The 18,551-nt window shown below is 34.5% G+C and overlaps 1 protein-coding gene across 1 annotated transcript; it reads left to right on the top strand.

The window, feature by feature from the left end:
- Window positions 1-3,466: 3,466 nt before the first annotated feature.
- pdia2 (protein disulfide isomerase family A, member 2) lies at window positions 3,467-17,143 on the top strand. The gene is made up of 11 exons (XM_030130894.1): window positions 3,467-3,803; window positions 5,698-5,904; window positions 7,172-7,305; window positions 7,394-7,531; window positions 10,155-10,271; window positions 10,355-10,480; window positions 10,572-10,766; window positions 12,180-12,300; window positions 14,617-14,795; window positions 16,065-16,214; window positions 17,019-17,143. Exons 1-11 carry the CDS (start codon window positions 3,542-3,544, stop codon window positions 17,070-17,072), a joined length of 1,683 nt encoding a protein of 560 aa, XP_029986754.1. The 5' UTR covers window positions 3,467-3,541; the 3' UTR covers window positions 17,073-17,143.
- The last annotated feature ends 1,408 nt before the right edge of the window (window positions 17,144-18,551 follow it).

Genomic DNA, 18,551 nt, shown 5'->3' with positions numbered 1-18,551 from the left:
AGATAGATAGATAGATAGATAGATAGATAGATAGATAGATAGATAGATAGATAGATAGATAGATAGATAGATAGATAGATAGATAGATAGATAGATAGATAGATAGATAGATACTTTATTAATCCTGAGGGAAGTTGAAGTATTCAGCAGCTTTGCATACAGCACAAGAAGACAAAAAACAGACAGACCAAAAAAAAAAAAAAAGCTGAAACTGAAGTACTGTGGTACTGTTTATTTGTCAAATGTTCAGTTTCAGATGCTGCAGCTCTTTCATAATTCATAGTTTGAGTTCTTGTTTGTTCAGTATTAATTGTCAGCCTTGTAAATACAAGCTGGACTGACTGTACATATCCTGACCAAGGAAAATGAAATTCTCACTTTGTGCAGTAATCTACACCTGGCTTTTCTGCCTCCGCCCATAATAATAATTATATAGACTAAATGTCCTCTAAAATTAGTGTTTATTTGCAACATAGCATAGCAAATTATTACATGATCAAAACCAAATTAATTTCAGCCAAAAAAAAAAAAAAAAAAAAGGCTCAGTTTTGAATGTCTGGGGTCGCCAGAAATTTGTGATGTTTAAATGGGATCATGAGCCAAAAAAGTCTAGGATCCACTGGTGTGTAGACAATAAGAAAACTATATGTTATTGGCCTTGGCCTTTAGACCCATTTAGTTATCTTAGTTTTTTTAGTTTTCACTGAGACACCAGAAAAGGTGCAGCTTTTCTTGGCTCATACACACACTTCCTTATCATTAATTCCTTTCCCGGAGCTGCTGATACCTCATTACAAAATAATGTCTCAGTTTATTTGGAGGAAGTGATCCGCACAGTACAAGAGCAGGACCCTGAAACTGAAGCAGCACCTATACAAAGGCCATATCAGCTATTTTCAGTATTAATTAATTTAGCTGAAAATAATAAGGTTTAAGTCTAACCGTGGTGTGTTGTGAACAGACTCAGACCTAACAATCACCAGCCGTATCAAAGCTGTCACTAAACCAGATCTGTAAAAATGTAAGTAAAATTAAGAGTTTGTGTCCCAAAAAACACCCAAGGCAGTTTCATCCACACCTTCATATACAGTCAGTTACTGTAATGGTCTTTTAACTGGCAGGACTTAGAGCAGAACCCATTATACCAGGACTTAAACATTGACCCCAGCCTCCAGGTTATTATGGAATAGATTTTAATTGGCTGATACTCGTCTACACATCAGTGAATGGTTGAGGCCCAGAGTATATTAGTGATATGTTTAAAGATGATCGAGGATTCTCAGACCTACGGACGCAGGTCTTGTCAGATCCAGAGTCCAGAGTAAACCTGTAGAAGTTGCATTTAGCCATGTTACTGTAAATATCTGAAACAGGTGAGTTTAGATTTATCCCAAATGTACGTTTTCATATCCAGGTAGAAGACATTTTTTCTTTTCATGTGTCTGTGAATGAGCTCTTTGTGTTACACTATGAGTTTTAACTCTTTCTCACTGCTATGTAAGTCTGTATTAGTCTGGTAATTATTTGAAACTTAGCAGAAAAAGGACATTCCATATAATGAATGAATGAATGACTGAATGAATGAATAAATAAATAAATAAATAAATAAATAAATAAATAAATAAATAAATAAATAAAGTATCTGAAAAATCAGGCTGCTTTTACCCAAGACAATTATTTGTTAAGATTAGGGATGTCCGATATTGGCTTTTTTGCCAAAAACCGATATTGCTGATATTGTCCAACGCTTAATTTCTGATTCCGATATCTACCGATACCGCTGCCGATATATGTGGGATATTAAACTAATTTTAGGTAACATCACATATCTCCTGTCATGGAATTAACACATCATGCCTAATTTTATTGTGATGCTTCATTGGATGCATTCTCAAATGCAACAAGGCTTTCAAAATGTAAACACTGTGCAAAGAATACATACTTCAACTTAAGTTGTGGAAAAAATGCCATATTTATTTATTTTCTCTCCCTCCCTCCATGAGTCTATTACAGTGTGGCAACTCTACTGTCCAATTTTGAAAACTGCACATTTCTTTCAGCTACAAACAATGCTTCATTCACGCGTTGAAATCGAGGCATTATTTTATCGGTTTTAATGATAGGCAAAAAAAACGATAATGATATTCACCGATATTACATTTTTATGCCAATATCGGGCCGATAGTATCAATGGGCCGATATTATCGGACATCCCTAGTTAAGATGTTTGAATGTAGGAAAAGTCAGTACAGCCTCAGAGGCACCAGCATTTAAAAAAAAAAAAAAAAAAGCTAAGGTAAGAACAAATAGATAAGTGGATGTATTTCTGTTCGAGGGGTTACTCTTTGGAATGGCCTGGAAGATCAATTCAAACTGTCTAAAACAATTACAACTTTTAAAAAGATGTACAAATGAAGTATTATTCAAAAATATAGAGCTCAGGATTGACCAAAGAAAATACTTGTTTAAAAGACTAGGATCAATATTGGTAGTTGAGATAAGGACATGATTTACTTGAATTAAATTAAATATGTATTCTCTTCTGTTGTATATTTAGCAGTGATTACACTGAAAATTTTTTGTTTGTTTGTTTGTTTTCATGTGGAAACATTGTGTTAATTGTTAATAGGATTAGACGAAATAAGTCTTAATTTCAGCCTTCGGTTGCATTGTATCTGGAACAATGCATATGTTATGTTTTGTTTGTTGTTTAAAGTAACTAACGACCAAATAAATTACTACTACTATAAGAGAAAAAAGCTGAATCTTTTTACTTCCCTGGGTTTCAGGAGGTGAATATAGATTTTATTATGTTGTATTATGACTTTTTATATCCTGTTCTCTTTTCTAATTCCATTTATTTTCTAAGCACTTTGCTTTTATTTCCCTCTGGTTGTTTCTTGTATACCTTGTAAGAAACTTGCTCAGTCTATCTGAACTGTGGATTTTTCATGTTGGAACTTCTGAGCAGATCAATTCATCATGTCTTTGAGTTCTACAGCATGTGTTTGACTATGAGTGAGAAGTTTAAAGAAGGGAGGGACTGTGCAGAGCCATGTGTTTACCGCAGTTTAAGTAAACACGAATGATGAGTAAGATTAGATGACAAATGGGAATTTATTCGACTGCTTTCACTGTTTTTATGCAAATGAGTTTCTGATAAAGTCTGGACAGAAATGAGCTGCTGATAGAAATGAAGTAGTTTTACCTTTAAGTGAATAAAAACGACACTAACCTGATGATATGAAGAATTTGAAGTGAGTTGCAATGATACAAAGACAGGACAAAAGCAGAAAACAGGTAAGAAAGTGTTCATGTGATGAGTCCTGGATTCTGGATCTACAGGGCATCATTTGATTGGTTTAACCTGGAACGAGCGTCCCGCAGGCGTGACCTCTTATTGGATGAGTGGAAAGGCCAGTAATATTCTGACACACACTCTGCACCTTAGACACATAAAGCTGCAAAGTGTCTCGGTGACACATGTAGTCGTAGCTGTGCAGAGGTAGCAGAGCAGCTCAGCCCAGATCCAGACAGAAACATGAGGACTCGGACGCTTTTATGGGTGACTGTGCTGGGCCTGCTGCTGTGGGCCTCCTGCATCCAGTCCAACCAGGAAGAAACCAAGGAGGAGACCAAGGAGGAGACCGAGGAGGGGACACCTTTGGAGCCAGTGGAGGATGAAGAACCACCAAAGAAAGAGAAAACAACTGAGATAGAAGAAGAGGCAGATGTCATGATTCTTCACAGTGTCAACTTTGGCAGAGCACTCACTGAAAACAAGTATTTACTGGTTGAATTCTGTAAGTATTTAATGAGCATAATGATACTAAATTGCAAAAAAAAACTGTAAATGAAATAACTATTTGTTTATTTATTCATTTATTTAGAACGTGCAAGAAACCAAATAAAACAAAACAAAGCAAATTCAGACAAAAACTAAAACAAAATGAACAATGAAAATGAACAGAATCTATCTTCGAGTATGTGCAACTTTGAATTTTGCATGGTCGAAAAGGAGTAGGAAGAAGTATGAGTTTATTTAATCTTACCCCTCATGTGCTTTTACACCTTTATCACTAACTTAACCCTTTCATGCACACTGGTCACTACAGTGGACAGCTATTCTACAGCTGTTCTCCTGTATATTCATGGATTTTTTTTTATTTATTTTTTTTTATTTACACATATCTTTATTAAAGTTTTAAGACACTACATATCTTTTCTGACATGAATTGGTAACATTATGTAGATCTCTCCTGACCATAAACTCCCAGAATCACAAGCCCTCCCCATAGTTTTCTCACAATTTATCAGTAAATACAGGTTTCTGTGCGTCAAAAATTAAACGTGTGGTGTCCAGATGAGTGGACATTTTTGCAACTTCATGAAAAATAGGTTCATAAGATTTATAAAATTTCATTATTATATATATATATATATATATATATATATATATATATATATATATATATATATATATATATATATATATATACTTTTTTTTTTTTTTTTTTTTTTTTCAAAAGAAAATTTTCAATTGCATTGTTTTTTTCATGCCTAAAGAGGAATAAAAACACTCAGGAAAAAATTTTGATTAAGGTTCTCATAATTCGTGCATGAAAGGGTTAATATAGCAATTTGTATGTAAAACGCAGGTGTCCAACATACAGCCCGGGGGCCAAATCCAGCCCGCCAAAGGGTCCAGTCTGGCCCTTGGGGTGAATTTGTGAAATGCAAAAATTACACTAAGAAATAAACAATCCTAACAATATTGTGATGTATTTACACTAAAAAAAAAAAAAAAGTATAATTTCGCAAAAAATGTGAATAACCTGAATAAATATGAACAACCTGAAATGTCTTAAGAGAAGTAAGTACAATTTTAACAAGATTCTTCCTGTTACTAAATGTTTTGTGAGTTTGTAGATCCACTGTGATCTTTAAGTTATTATGAACATGTGCAAATGATAAACTGAGGCAGAATATTGTTAAAATTACACTTATTTTTTCACATTTGTTCATGTTTCTCACATCTTTTGAAAGGATAGTTTGTAGATATAAACCTTTTCATGATGCAAATTTACTTTTTTCTCTCTAAAACATAGAGAAAAATTTGGAGTTGGCATTATTTATATATTATTATGTTAATATTTTACTGGTTCGGCCCACTTCAGATCAAATTTAGGTGAATGTGGCCCCTGAACTTAAATGAGTTTGACACCCCTGATCTAAAAGATGTTTTAAATGTTGCCAAATCACACCTGCTTTTCCTTTTTAGATATTTAGATTAGATTTTTGCTGCATTTCAGACACAATATTCTTTAAATTCAATGTATTTGCAATGAGGAACAGAGATACTGTCTTTGAAAAGTGCATAAAATGGTGTAAAAGTAGTGTTTCCTTGAATGTTTTTTGTGAGCAGTGACACGTTATCACATGGCAGTTCTGTCCAGATGTTTCCCTGGTTCAACTCTCCCACAGCTGACCCCAGAGGTCACCACGAGGAAACATGCAAAGTGACTGAAACCCAACCGTCACTGTAGATACCAGCAGCTTATTTCCATCTGTATCTGGAAACAAGCTGCTGATTCCAAAGAAAAGTGGGCAGATAGAGGCCTGCATGCGTCACGCTGCTGGTTCAGATGACTTTGATGTTGTAGGATGAGATTGAATGTGTGTATGTGTGTGTTGTAGATGCTCCCTGGTGTGGACACTGCAAACAGCTGGAGCCTGTTTACGCTGCAGCTGCTGAGAAGCTGAAGAAGGAAGAGTCAGCGATGCGTTTGGCCAAAGTGGACGCCACAGTAGAGAGAGAGCTGGCAGAGGAGTTTGACGTCGGTGGATTCCCCACTCTGAAACTGTTCATCAACGGGGATCGCAAACAGCCCGTTGACTTCACAGGTAAAAACATAGAATACAGAGGAAAAAAGTTGGACATCCTAAAAATTTTACACAGTGTTAAATATATAAATGTGAATAAATATAATACAAGTGGTGTCAGGCACAACAAACCCCGCCCCTCGCACGTATTGTATCTTATTTTGGTATCGATCGAGCTGATGTCATCATGTCTATGCGTGTGCTGATGTCAGTATATCAACTGCCTCTATATATGTGCCAAGTTTCAAGTAAATTGAAACAAAATTTGATGGTTTTATAGACATTTGAAATTTCGCCCATTATAAGTAAATGGGAAAAAAAGATTTAAAAAAGTTCATGAAAAATATTCACTTTGGCCTACTTTTCCCAAAATGTAACCACATCTATTCTTATTCACTGGCAGTTTATAAAGTCAATTTGGAATGAATTCAACCAAGATTTTGCTGCTACAGACATTTGAAATTTCGCCAATTATAAGTACTAAATGGGAAAAAAAGATTTTAAAAAATGTTTTAAAAATTTTAACTTTGACCTACTTTTCACAAAATGTAATGACGTCTATTCTAGGTCACTGGCAATCTATAAACCCAATTTGGCATGAATTCAACCAATAGTTTTGCTGCTACAGACATTTGAAATTTTGCCCATTATAAGTAAGTGGAAAAAAAAATTTTTTTAAATTCATAAAGAATTTGAACTTTGACCTACTTTTCCCAAAATATAATGAGATCTATTCTGGGTCACTGGAAATCTATAAGTCCAATTTGGTATGAATCCAGCAAACAGTTTTGCTGCTAGAGTGTTAACAAACAAAGAAACAAACTAACTGAACCAAAAACAATACCCCTGGCCTCCCCTTTGGGGGTGTGGGGTAATAAAACCAAAATGATCCAAGGCCCCAAGCACACCTGTAAAAGAAACAGTGCACTAGAATGAAATTTCGTTGCAAATTTCGTTGACTCTTGAAAACACAATTTAAAAACTATACATATATATATACATATATATATATATATATATATATATATATATATATATATATATATATATATATATATATATATATAGTTTATCAAATGTAAAAAGTGCTGTGTGCATGCAGTTAAAAATCTGTTTAAAAGTCTTTAAAACAGTTCAGGCAGTGGTTTTCAATGTCTTTCATTCCCATGTTTTATTGAGAGTTCAGAAGTTTTATGGCTTGAGGGATGAAACTAATGCTGAATCTGGCTGTTCTGCTCCTCACACTTCTGAATTGTACCTTAAAATAATCGGTGTGTGTTTTGACCAGGTAAACGGTCCACAGATGGAATAATCCAGTGGATGAAGCGTCGTGCTGGACCAGGGGCCCCAGTCCTGGACACTGTGGGGTCTGCGGCTCAGTTTATCGATGCCCATAACATAAGTGTTGTGGGATTCTTTAAAGTATGTTCATGAGTTCATTCCCGCTGCAGAGTTTAATAATGCAGTACATGTATTCATTGTGTTCTGTTGTACTCTATCTCTTCATCAGGATCTGGAGAGTGATGCTTCCAAAGCCTTCAGTGACATCTCCTACGATATGACTGACGTGGAGTTTGCCAAGACGATGACTGCTGAGGTTTTCCAGAAGTATGAGGTGAAAGGCGACTCAGTGGTGCTCTTCAAGAAGGTATGAACATGTAACAATACACAGAGATGGGCAATATCACTATTATATCTATCTAAAATAATATTTAATCAGATTTGAGTATTTTATAATGTGTACGTTGGTTGATAAAAAAGGGTGAAAAATTAAGATGTAATTTGGTTTGTGTGGACACACCAGGAAACTGAATAATTTTTTAATTTAGTACGGGTTTGATGGGTAGCATATAAAAATAATAATGAATATATCTGTAAATCAACATGATATTTAAGTTCATCGCCATGTTTATGGAATGACCTTTGTGTCATCTCGCGATAATAAATAAACAAACCATCACATTTGTGATTAATGGAAAAACCGACATTAAGCACTTCTAAGCACTAAATATCGGTAATGTTTTGCGCATATATCCAATGGAAAAACAACTAATGAAAAGAGTTTTACCAATTACTGAAGGTGCTCCTCAAGGCTCAAGTTTAGGTCCTGTTCTTTTTATAATTTATACTGATATAATTTAATCACATTTCATTGTTTTGTACAAAATTTAATATTATTTATCTGACTCTCCTCAAATATCTAGGTAGCAAAAAGACAACTTTAATTCCCACTAACTTTCACTCTTGTCTTCTGTGGATTAAGAAAAACTCCAAAGTATCTCCATGGTACAAGAATACAGAATCATCCGAATACTTTATTAATCCCAGGGGAACTTATTGATGTTCCTCTATATAGCACAGAGTTTCACAATATACATAAATCAGCATCTGGATACATAACAAACTCACTTTCATATATAGAAAGCAGCAGTTAAGGGACTTCCTGTACAGAAATAAATCCAACTTCCCTTTGATTTTCGGTAAAACACTGAAGTGTCCAATATGTTTATTCTGCATTTTAGTAATTTCAGAGGCACTTTTTCTGTATATGCTAATGTTTAGTAGGACTGATGCACATAATACTCACCGAAACTTGTATTGTATATCAAAACATATCTTTTTTGGGAAACTGCCGTCCTGCATCACCTATTTGTTCAAATATCCCTCTGAAAAATATCCAACTTAATCCAACAGTTGCATAAAAGTCCCTGATGTTTTTACTGAACTTGGAAGATGTTCTGTCTTCAAACCTAATCATTCTAGTTCCCTTTATTAACTTTTAGTCTGTGGTCAAAAACCTCTCATCTTTTGCACCTGTTTTAACTGATTTTTGGAACTTTTATGAGTAATTACCTGTGTTTTATGTTGACCTCTACATTTAATTCAAGTTTAATAAAATAGTTCAGGTTATTCCGCCGTCAGTGTTTGTCAGTGTTTCTCATAAACAGTGGCTCTCAGTTTGTTTAGACAGTATCATGTATCCAGTAGTAACAGTATTTTGTATTTTATTTCAGCGTTTTTGAGTCAATATTTGTCAATTGTAACAAGATACTATTAGTTGCATACGTACCCATCTCTGCTGATACAGGTGTGTTGGACCAAGGCCATCGGTCATGTTTTCCTGTTTTTGTTTTCGTATCCAACTAAATTTTTTTATTCATTTATTTATTTTAATATTTTTATGTTTTTATATTATGTATCTGTTGTGAAGCACATTGAGTCTGCCTTGCGCATGAAATGTGCCCCATAAATAAAGCTGAATTGAACTGAATTGAATAAAGCAGAGGTCTGAAACATGCGGCCCGGGGACCAGATCCGGCCACCAAAGCGTCCAGTCTGGTCCATGGGATGAGTTTGTGAAATGCAAAAATTACACTGAAGATTTAAAGTTCAGGTTTCACACACAGACCAATTCAATCTCAAGTGGGTTGGATCAGTAAAATACTATCATAAAAACCTATAAATACTCACAACTCCAAATTGTTCTCTTTGTAAATGTATACATTTTCCTGTTATTTTATTGTATTTACACTAAAACAAACTATCATTTCACAAAAACACAAATAACCTGAACAAATATGAACATTTTGAAATGTCTGAAGAGCAAGTTTAAAAATATCCTGCCTGTTATTAAATGTTTTGTGTATTTGTAGATCCACTGTGATCTATAAGTTGTAATGTACATGTGTAAATGATAAACTGAGACATAATATTGTTAAAATTGCACTTAATTTTCTTAAGAAATTTCAGTTTGTTCATGTTATTCACATTTTTTTAAAGGATAGTTGGTAGATGTAAACATTCCCATTACATAATTCTACTTTTTTCTGTCTAAAACATAGAAGAAAGTTTGGAGTTAACATTAATTATATATTATTATGCTATTATTTCACTGGTTCGGCCCACTTCAGATCAAATTCAGCTTAATGTGGCCCCTGAACTAAAATGAGTTTGACACCCCTGCTGTAAAGAGACAGGAAGTGTTTCAGATGTTCTGCTCTGCTGCCATCTCGTGGCTGAGATCAGAATCAGAATCAACTTTATGGGCCAAGTTTTTTCACATAAAAAAGGAACTTGACACCACTTCACTGTGTTATAGAATAAATATATGTATAAAAAATACAGAGTAAACTCCACTCTACTCCACTACTGATCAGCCTTCTTATCCTTCTCTGATTCCTCTCTTTATAGACTTAAATATCTTACAACTGGTCTCTAAATGAACACAAACATCAGCACAGTTTGGTAAAATGAATATTTGTGTTTTATAGTTTGATGATGGCAGAGCAGATTTTCCTTTATCAGAAGAAGGAAAACTGGACAAAGGCAACGTGACCACTTTCATCAAGTTCAACAGCCTGGAGCTCATAGTGAAATTCAGTCAGGAGGTAACACAAACACACACATGGACACACACATGATCACAGGTGCTGCATTCTGCCCCATAAATCAAATGATGTTTGTTGTTCAGACTGCAGAGAAGATCTTCACCTCCGGCATCACGTTACACAGCCTGCTGTTCATCAACTCCACAGTGCAGACTCAGACAGATCTGGTGGAACAAACCAGGCCCGTGGCCAAAGATTTCAAGGGCAAGGTAACAGTGTTTGTATTTGGAAGGCAAGGAAACTCATAAAACCTCATCTAATGGTTTTTGTTTTTTATGTCTTTTATGTGTGTGTCTGTAGATGCTGTTTATTGTGATTGATGTGATGGATCCTGTGACTCACGTGTTGAATTATTTCGGCGTCTCGGCGGATGAGGTCCCCACTGTCCGACTCATCAACATGGGCACAGAGAAGAAGTTCGGCATCCCCGCAGGAGACCTGACGGTGGAGTCACTGAGACAGCTGTGCAAGGATGTGGTGGACGGTTCTGCCAAGGTAACAACATTCAGATCAAAGTCACACATGAGGCAAAAAGTTAAAAAAAACTTGTAACTTCCACCAGTCACTAACAGCCATTTTTAATTTAGGATAAACCCATAAAGACCCAAACGTCCACTGGAAATCAAAACTATCTAGTCATGTAAAATGTTGAATACCTGTTGACCCACTAATCCTATCAATACATGTAAATAATCGGTGTACAATGCATCATTATCATCAGATATGACCCATTTGGACGTCCAGAAGCTCTGTAGTTACCATGGAAACACCGTTATCTTCTACAACATTGATTCACCAGTAAAACCCATGGAGTTGAATCAATGACAGTGGATGGACACACTGGGTTTATGTTCAGTTAATGATAGACTTTACATAAAGTCACTTTTTCTTCAGTTTTGTCTGTTTCTGATATAATAACCCTCAACTTTAATCTGAGCTTTAATGAAGATTTACATGATCAGTAAATTAAATATAGGAAAAAATCCGATTTTTACTGAAAAAAAAAATGCAGATGATAATATTACAACAAATGGTGATAAATCACTAAAGAAAGGTTTAATACAGAGACAAATTCATTTGGGAACTGACACAAAAGTAGCATTGGGTCTTTATGGGTTAAGGTTATATTCAGCCTATGTTCAAAGTTATATTTCAGCCATAGAGTGAGTCCATACAAAGTTACAGGAGGCCTTGTGGTTGACTGTCTCCAATTTGCTTTATAATTTCAAAGAATAATGTGGTTAGTCTGAGTGTTGTGTCTATAGACTATGTGGAGAAAAGTGCCTGATGGTGGAAAAATGATAAAGAGATAAAACAGATGAACGTAGATTACGTTACAGTCAGGAGGCAACAGAAACACATGTAACCTGTAGCAGCTGCAGGTGAACACCTATGTGACTCTAGTGTCATACAGGGGTGACAGTTAACCATTAACATTAGTAGCATCACTACACAAGAATGTGTTTGTCATTTTTTCCACTGGTTGTTTCTTCCAAACACCACACAAAATGTTTGCGTCATATCTCCAGTAGTTTTTCAGACACTGGGGTTTTAACAGTGGAATGTAACGTAGATGTTATTATAAAAATGAGAAAAAGACACAAAGTGTTAACAGAGGAGTTCAAAAGGTCATCATTATTTAATTATTCATGGAGGAGTTCAGAAGATGTTCTGAAGTGTAAGATATATTTAACCCCTGTAAAATAAGAGCCACAGTTACACATCTGACAAACAATAGCTGAAAAATAAATAAAATAAAATGAAACAAAAAATAAAATAAAATAAAATAAAATAAAATAAAATAAAATAAAATAAAATAAAATAAAATAAAATAAAATAAAATAAAATAGTCCGTACCTCGAAACAATTTCCACCCAGTTTCCACCCAACTTTTTTGTTTTTCTGCAGCCTTACTACCGGAGTCAGGAGATCCCTGAGAACTGGAACGAAGGTCCCGTCAAGGTCCTGGTGGGGAAAAACTTTGAGTCTGTCGCTCTGGACCAAACCAAAAACGTCTTTGTGGAGTTTTGTAAGTCACTGACCTGTGTGAGTCACCATCTGTTCAAAACATTCAGCAGTTTTATGGATATGTTTACTTTCACTGCTCGGAGACATCACAATCAGCAGTGGGGCAGCGATGGGACCCTTAAAGACCACTTAAAAATACATTTCTTCTCTACTGTTAACCAATTATTGAGAGATTTAACATTATTTATTACAATATTAACCTCATTAGCACAAAGGGGTGCTTTCCTGATAATTTCTGAAAAATACACTACCAGTCAAAAGTTTGGACTCACCTGGTTTTTCTTTATTTTCATGACTATTTACATTGTAGATTCTCACTGGAGGTATTAAAACTATGAATGAACACTAATGGAATTATGTAATTAAAAAAAGTGTGACATAACTCAAAGCATGTTTTATATTTAGATTCTTCAAAATAGCCACATTTTGCTTTTATTGCTGTTTTGCACATTCTTGGTATTCTCTCAATGAGCTTCATGAGGTAGTCACCTGAAATGTTTTCCAAAAGTCTTGAAGGCGTTCTCAGGGATGTTGAACACTTGTTGGCCATCTGTGATCCATCTCATGCCATTTAAATGAGAAGGTGAGTCCAAACTTTTGACTGGTAGTGTATATCATTAACTGAACAAGAAATAAGCATCTATAAACCACTGTCATTGATCCAACTCCATGGGTTTTACTGGTGAATAAATGTTGTAGAAGATGACTGTGTTTCCACGGTAACTATGGAGGCTCTGAAAGTCCAAATGGGTTATATCTCATGACCATGAAAAGATAAAGAACTGTATTTTACACCAATTATTTACATGTATTATTGTCATGTAGTAATACAATAATACATGTATTATTAGTATTACTATTATCGTCACATTTTTATACTACTTTTATATATGGGTGCTTCTATGAAACTGGGTTCATTTTGGTCCCTGACACTTTACCAGTATTTTAGACCCAATAATAAAAGAGAAATTTAGAGATATTTCCCCCCAGGCTGTACTTAATGATGACCTCAGATAAATGCAAAAAGATTATGCTCCTGCTCTGAGCCATTCAAAAAATAATGAATTTTAATAAAATATTGAGGCAAAAAACAAGACCAAGGAAAGGCAGCCTATGTGTCAGTGCATTTGATCTGAAAATATGGCTTGAAATGGTCTTATATAGTGCTATAAGTAAAGACACTGTGTCAAATTTGAGGATTCTAGTGGTTTTTCTAATCCAGACATGTTGGTTTTTCATGAATCTCAGTCTCATTCCAGGTTTTGTGTGTAACCCATCATGTCCACTGGTGTTACATGTAGAACCTGCCCATTTAAGCACATATATCATCATATATCGTGAGTGATTTTGCAACAGCGGTCATTTTTGTGAAACACTCTGCCTTGCAGGATTAGTTCGATTCCCAAAATGTACCTGTGAGAGAATAAAGAGATATCCAAAAAAATAGTTGTGCGTAATTTTCGTGTCCTTTTTATCATGTTACATGCAGATTTTTGTAGAAAAAATAGTATAAAAATGTGTTTTATCTGAAAAATAGTTTCTCTTTAATCTCAGTAAATATTTATTTTTTAAACACACCCAAAGTGCTTCCAAACTTGCTTCATAACATTAGTCTACATCTGGTTTGAATTTTTATCCCCTCTGTCCTGTTTTTAGGACCAGTTTCATAGAAGCACCCATTTTTAAAACTTTACCCTTTCATACAGTGTATCTCTAATTTGCACATATTTCAATTGCACACTATTCTATGTTTTTCTAATACATTTCTGTATCTTATTGTGTTGTTATTTAGATGTAAGTGCACTGTCGCTGGCAGAGATCACCTATTCTATTCTATTCTATTCTATTCTATTCTATTCTATTCTATTTTATTCTATTCTATTCTATTCTGTTCTGTTCTGTTCTATTCTATTCTGTTCTGTTCTATTCTATTCTATTCTATTCTATTCTATTCTATGTATTGATAGGATCAGTGGATCAACAGTTGTTAGACATTTTAGATCAGTAGATGCTTTTGGTTGCCAGTGGCTGTTTGGGTCTTTAAGCGTTAAAAGTGTGTGAAACTCTCTATTACTTCCCCAGCAGTGTCTGCGAGATATATAATATAGAAAAATACACAAGATTCCTTCAGCAGCGTTTTCTCTGATGTGTGATATAACTCAGTATTTCCCTCTGACATGACAAACCAGTGCAATACATGTGTAAATGAATCTTATTAACAAATCATCCAGGTACATAAACATATAGAGAAGTGAGAAGAAACATTCATAAAGTAAAACATGTATTCATGAGTCTCTCTTACCTTGTTCATGTCCAGATGCTCCATGGTGTGGACACTGCAAAGAACTGGCTCCAATCTGGAAAGAACTGGGTGAAAAATACGCCGACCGCCAGGACATCGTCATCGCCATGATGGATGCCACGGCCAATGAGGTGGAGTCTGTTGATGTCAAAGGTTTCCCCACGCTGAAGTACTTCCCAGCTGGAGGCAAAGAGGTACAAAGTAGTTACAGCTCAAGGGGTAAATATTTGGGTTATTTGTCCGTTCATCCCTTCATGTGTCACTTTTGCCCCCCCGAACGGGAGGCAAGGGGTGTTGTTTTTGGTCCGGTTTGTTTGTTTGTTTCTCTGATTTTTAACACTCTAGCAGCAAAACTATTGGTTGAATTCATACCAAATTGGGTTTATAGATTGCCAGTGACCCAGAATGGATCCCATTAAATTTTGGGAACAGTAGGTCAAAGTAAAAAAAATGTTATGAATTTTTTAAATCTTTTTTGTCCCATTTACTTATAATGGGAGAAAATTCAAATGTCTGTAGCAGCAAAACTATTACTTTAATTCATACCAAATTTGGTTTATAGATTGCCAGTGACCCAGAATAGATGCAATTACATTTTGGGAAAAGGAGGTCAAAGTTAAATTTTTTTTATGAATTTTTAAAATCTTTTTCCCCCCATTTACTTCTAATGGGCAAAATTTCATATGTCTGTAGCAGCAAAACTATTGGTTGAATTCATACTATATTGACTTTATAGATTACCAGTGACCCAGAATGGATCTCATTAAATTTTGGGAACAGTAGGTCAAAGTTCAAATTTCTTTATGAATTGTTTTTAATCTTTGTTTTCCCCATTTACTATGATGACTATAATGGGTGAAATTTCAAATGTCTGTAGCAGCAAAACTATTTATTGAATTCATACCAAATTTGGTTTATAGATTGCCAGTGAGCCAGTATAGATCTGATTCCATTTTGGGAACAGTAGGTCAAAGAAAAAATTTTCATGAATTTTTAACCCCCCCCCCCCCCCCCGCCCCATTTACTTATAATGGGCAAATTTCATATGTCTGCAGCAGCAAGACTATTTGTTGAATTTATACCATATTTGGCTTATAGATTGCCAGTGACCCAGAATGGATCCCATTAAATTTTGGGAACAGTAGGTCAAAGTTAAATTTTTTTTGTGAATTTTTTAAATCTTTTTTTCCCCATTTACTTAAAATGGGTGAAATTTCAAATGTCTGTAGCAGCAAAACTGTTGGTTGAATTCATACCAAATTGAATTTATAGATTGCCAGTGACCCAGAATGGATCTCATTAAATTTTGGGAACAGTAGGTCAAAGTTCTTTTTTTTTCTTTTCTTTTTTTTTTTTTTTTTTATAAATATTCAAATTCTTCCCATTTACTTATAATGGGTGAAATTTGGGGGCGGGGTTTGTTGTGCCTGGCACCACTTGTTTCATGTGTGATTTTCCTGCAGGTGGTTGAATACACCGGAAAAAGAGACCTGGAGACGTTTACTAAGTTCCTGGACAATGGAGGTGTACTGCCTGAGGAAGAGGAAGATGAGGAGGATGAAGTGGACATTGATGATGCTAAGGATGGGGACAAAGATGGAGATGAGAGCAAGGTCAGTCGTGAAGTTAAACTGATGTTAATATTTAACCCCAGAGACTTAAACTACTACAGGTTTGGTTTAGTTTATTTTAAATATGCAACACAACAAAAGTAATCTCACTTAGTCCTTAGAATAAAACAGATAGTAAGAAATCATGGGGGAAAAAAACAACTTCTTACTTCTACATGAAAACAAAGTATGACTTCATTTGCACATTTGAAAAGGAGCAGGGAGGAAGTATAAATTATTTAATCCCACCCCTTCTCCACACAACAGTGCAGAACAAGTAACTGACCTGTTCTAGTTCAGTTATTTTATATGGTATCAATTGGCATCAGGTGTGAAACCTCATCTAATTCAGGAACCTCATTTTTATTCGATTCATTTAATGTCACAGTTTTACATTTACTTTGTCAGAACATTGATGAATGTTTCTTTTTTTTTTTAATTTGTGATATTTTTTAATTAATCAATTGTATGATTTATCATCTCGGAGAATATTATATTTGTTGTCCATTTCAAAATCTTTTCATGTAAATTCCACACTTTAACCACAAACATTATGAGTATTTCTTGCAAATTTATGACCATAATCTCAGTTTGTATTTAATATTTTCCCACTTTTCCTACTTTGTTCTCAGAGAATATTTGTGTTGTTTTTTGTTTTTTTTTTAATTTCTTACCTAAAAAGGCCTGATAATGTCATCACAAGAACAAAACATACAATTAGTATTTTAGTCATCTACTACAGTAAGTATTTCCTTTTCTTTTTTTCTCTTTTAACTTGTTTGAGCATGTTTTCATGTCTTTCCAAAGGTTGAAGAGTCTGCAGAGGAAACGACCAACGAAACAGAAAAAGACGAGTTGTGATTTCACTGCACTTCAGCCACTCAGGATCAACCTAGGATCTTTCATTTGTTTCATAATAAAATGAATTTGGCCTAAAAACATGTGTTGACTGTTTGGATGTTCGATGTGGTTCACCCTTAGATTTAGATATTTATTTGAAGATTTTGGGATTTATTGTAGTTTATAATGGAAGATGTTTTAACTTCACTTTTGTACATTTAAAGATGAGATGAGATGACATTAGATTAGATTAGAGAATATTAGATGAGATGAGATGATATTAGATTAAAGAAGATTAGAGAAAATGAGATTAGATTTTATTGGATAAGAGAATATCAGAGGAGATGAGATTAAATTGGATGAGATGACATTAGATTAGAGAAAATTAGATGAGATGAGATTAGATTAAAGAAGATTAGAGAAAATGAGTATAGATTTTATTGGATTAGAGAATATGAGATGAGATTAGATGAGATGAGATTAGATTAGAGAAAATTAGATTAGAGAAGATTGGAGAAGGTTAGAGAAAATGAGATTAGATTTTATTGGATTAGAGAATATCAGAGGAGATTACATTGGATTAGAGAATATGAGATGAGATTAGATTAGATTAGAGAAGATTAGAGAAAATGAGACTAGATTTTATTGGATTAGAGAATATCAGAGGAGATTAGATTAGATTAGATTAGATTAGATTTTATTGGATTAGAGAATACCAGAAGAGATTAGATTAGAGAATATTAGATTAGATTAGATTAGATTAGATTAGATTAGATTAGATTAGATTAGAGAATATTAGATTTGTTTAGATAAAAATGTGTTGATCCCTTGGGCAGTGCCTTCCAGGAAAGTCAGGAGGTTCCTTCAGGAGGTTCCAGACTTCTTCACTGAGACAGAATGTCTGAATATGGAGGTAAGTGGTGAATATCTCAATAATTTTATGAGAAGAATCCAAAATTGCCATTAACGTCACCACCTGTAACTGTAAAAACAGTTTTACTCCTAGTTTTCCTCTCCATAGAAGATGGACAGAGTGACTCACTACTCCCTCTAGTGGTCACATAAATCCACTGCCCCGTTAATGTAAATTAATTCATATCTCTACAATCCAATATATCGACATCTTTGGCAGAACTTCACAGCTCTTTATCCTAAACATTTTAGCGATAATTTATTTATTTATTTTATATATTTAAAAGTAGAAATATTGCCTCACTTCCTGTCTGATGGGCCAACTTCTGCATCTCAGGATAAATTTCCTACAGTGAATAAACAGCTGAATTGTTGTTTTGTCTCAGACCTGTTGAATAATATTACACTGAGAAGAAATTGTGGGATTTTTCTATCAAGTACTGCAATTTTAGGTGAAGCCTAACATGTTTGTTTAAAGGTAATCCTCTCTTATTTTTGGTAAAGGTTTGTACCTGTGGTTTGCTGGTAACAGATTTAAATATTTTGTGTTTAAGGCAGTGTACAAATAATTTTCCTTCTGTTCCATTT

This window comes from Sphaeramia orbicularis, chromosome 1, assembly GCF_902148855.1.
Source record: "Sphaeramia orbicularis chromosome 1, fSphaOr1.1, whole genome shotgun sequence".
Lineage (NCBI taxonomy): Eukaryota > Metazoa > Chordata > Actinopteri > Kurtiformes > Apogonidae > Sphaeramia > Sphaeramia orbicularis.
This window is presented reverse-complemented; position numbering and strand designations above follow the sequence as displayed.

Excerpts from the sequence above, each read along its gene's own strand:
- pdia2 (XM_030130894.1), top strand. The coding sequence starts at position 3,542 with ATGAGGACTCGGACGCTTTTATGGGTGACTGTGCTGGGCCTGCTGCTG. Across the intron at positions 5,905-7,171 it reads ACAGCCCGTTGACTTCACAG|GTAAACGGTCCACAGATGGA; the intron begins GTAAAAACATAG and ends TGTTTTGACCAG. Across the intron at positions 10,481-10,571 it reads CCAAAGATTTCAAGGGCAAG|ATGCTGTTTATTGTGATTGA; the intron begins GTAACAGTGTTT and ends GTGTGTCTGTAG.